Source organism: Cyprinodon variegatus, unplaced genomic scaffold (genome assembly GCF_000732505.1).
Source record: "Cyprinodon variegatus isolate N-32 unplaced genomic scaffold, C_variegatus-1.0 Scaffold740, whole genome shotgun sequence".
Lineage (NCBI taxonomy): Eukaryota > Metazoa > Chordata > Actinopteri > Cyprinodontiformes > Cyprinodontidae > Cyprinodon > Cyprinodon variegatus.
Genome location: NW_015151193.1, coordinates 144,960 through 147,121, shown reverse-complemented (window position 1 = coordinate 147,121; position 2,162 = coordinate 144,960). Strand labels below are relative to the sequence as shown.

General features: G+C 42.9%; 1 protein-coding gene across 1 annotated transcript in view; it reads right to left on the bottom strand.

Annotated features, from left to right (window-relative positions):
- Positions 1-6: 6 nt before the first annotated feature.
- LOC107097999 (2',5'-phosphodiesterase 12-like) overlaps positions 7-2,162 on the bottom strand; it is a 9,153-nt gene continuing 6,997 nt past the window's right edge. Inside the window, exons 3-5 of the mRNA XM_015395420.1 lie at positions 1,791-2,000; positions 1,513-1,718; positions 7-731 (exon numbers count right to left, since the gene is read on the bottom strand). Coding sequence (XP_015250906.1) covers positions 612-731; positions 1,513-1,718; positions 1,791-2,000 — 536 coding nt within the window. The 3' untranslated portion in view covers positions 7-611. The remainder of the gene's footprint in view (positions 732-1,512; positions 1,719-1,790; positions 2,001-2,162) is intronic.

Below are 2,162 nucleotides of genomic sequence, written 5' to 3'. Positions count from 1 at the left end.
AAAGATTTCCTGATTTATCAAACCGATGCTAAAGTAGAACTTCACATGATGCTCCACATTCCTCACTTTAGGGAAGAAGAAAGGGCTTCTTGGAAGAGATGTCATAAAATACTTGTTTCTTGTAATATAACAACTTTATTCTCGAAATAAAAATAAAAAAAATCTCTAGCCTTTCCCTAAAACTTTGTCCTATTATGATAAAATTTAAACCTGCAGAAACGTTTTGTAAAAGGATTAAGGACACAAATAAAGATTCATCAGGTTGAGCAGAAACATACTATAATAATATTATAGCTGTGATCTAATGGGAAACAATAAATATTCAAACTTGTCTCTTTAATTCATCAAAAATGTCCTGAAATTAAAACAGCAGCTGCTTCTGTTGGTTAATAATCAAGAGAAAAACAATCATGGTAGTGCTCTGTATCAAAATGAGCCGACGCTCCAAACACTGAACATCAGTGATGAAAATAAATCGCTCCGATTTTTTTCCCTAAAGAGAACCGCCATGACTTCCCATCGGTGTCTTCTTCGTTTCCAGAAAACTGCAGCATAAACATGTGACTTCAAAAGCAGCAAAAGCAAATCAAAGCGTCTCAGGGGGTCAGAGGTCACGGGTTCCATCGGAGGTCACAAACCAGCGCGATGTGGTCGGAGGGGTGAGCCACGCTGGGCAGAGCCTTGTAGGTGGTGACCTCCTGGTGGCTGGGCAGAGGGATCACCTGCTCCACCTGCAGGACAAAAATAAAACAGCACCTCAACAAGCCAAAATAATATCGAGTTTTTATTCCCCCCCCGAATAATCATCCTCATTTAAGGGCAGAATAAATGGCCGGACTCAAAAAACAACAATGAGATTTTAGCACACAATTGCTGTAGAATCTTTTCTAATGAGCTAAATCAGAGGACCCAACCTGATTTGAAACAATTACAAATTACCGCACCATTTCCGACGGCAGTGTCTAATTTTACTTGCTCTGTTTCTCCTGTTAATACGGTAAAGCCCTGGGGAGCGTCCGGCTCCAGGCTGCACGTGATCCAAATGAGCCAATGAGCCGTCAGTCTGGGTTGCTGCTGCTGCTACTTTTAGTGGGCAGTACTTTCCTTCAAGACTGACGACGATTGTTTGCAACTTTCAGAAACTTTAGATTGCATGAAATTAATAAAATGTAAAATAACAACAAATATAGGTAATAATATGTTGAGAGTCCAAACGAGATTTGATCCTTAAGAAACGGGTGCAATACAGTTTGTCTGAAGGGCAGTTGCCATATGACGTCATAAGAAGGGGCGGAGCCCCGAGCAGATCTGGTACCTACACCGAGAAGATGAAAAAGAGAGCAGAGAAAGTGCAGACTGCTATTTGGAGATCAGGAAACGGTTCATTGTCAGATTCTGGATTTCCCATTTACCCAGACCTTCAGCTTTATTTCCTTTGGATTTCCGTATGCACAAAAAAAAAAAGAAACTATATAATATTCGCGTAAAAATAGAAGTAAAACATAAAACTACCTGCATGCTCTCTGGCTGTATGAAGACGTAGTCCAAGCAGCCGTGAAATCCTCCCACATAGTTGGTGTAAGCCGGCAGTCCGCAGGCGCTGAGCAGAGGAGGGAAGCTGGAGCTCAGCTCCATGCAGCAGGACTCCTCTGGGCCTGAGCTGCTCCAATCTGCATGCTGCTGAGGAACCGCCGCCTCACTCAGCAGCTGCACCACACCTGAACGCAAGAGCCGCACACTGAACCAGAGCGCCTTACGCCTGCAAAGCTGCTGTTCTGGTGGGAACTTACCTGAGTTTGGGGTGGAGTTGAAGTCCCCACAGAAGAGCAGCGGAGCTCCAGGCGCGACATCGCTGATGATGTGGCTTATGTGCCGCAGAGCCACGCCCATTTGGACCAGGCGAACATTTCCTCCTTCAAAGTGAATTAAAGTTTTAAAGGTCTGCGATGGCTTCACGGTAGGGCTGTGCCATAAATCCAATATACTCCAGTTTTCCCACGCACACATTCACGCATATTTAAATGTTAAATCATTCTGGCTTAAACATGTATATAAATATACTCTTTATCAGACCATATTGTTCATAAATTTTAAAAAAAATTTCTTAAAATCAGTTTTATTCCGTTATCCTCTGCTGGCCAGTTAGTTCTACGTCAGCCTGA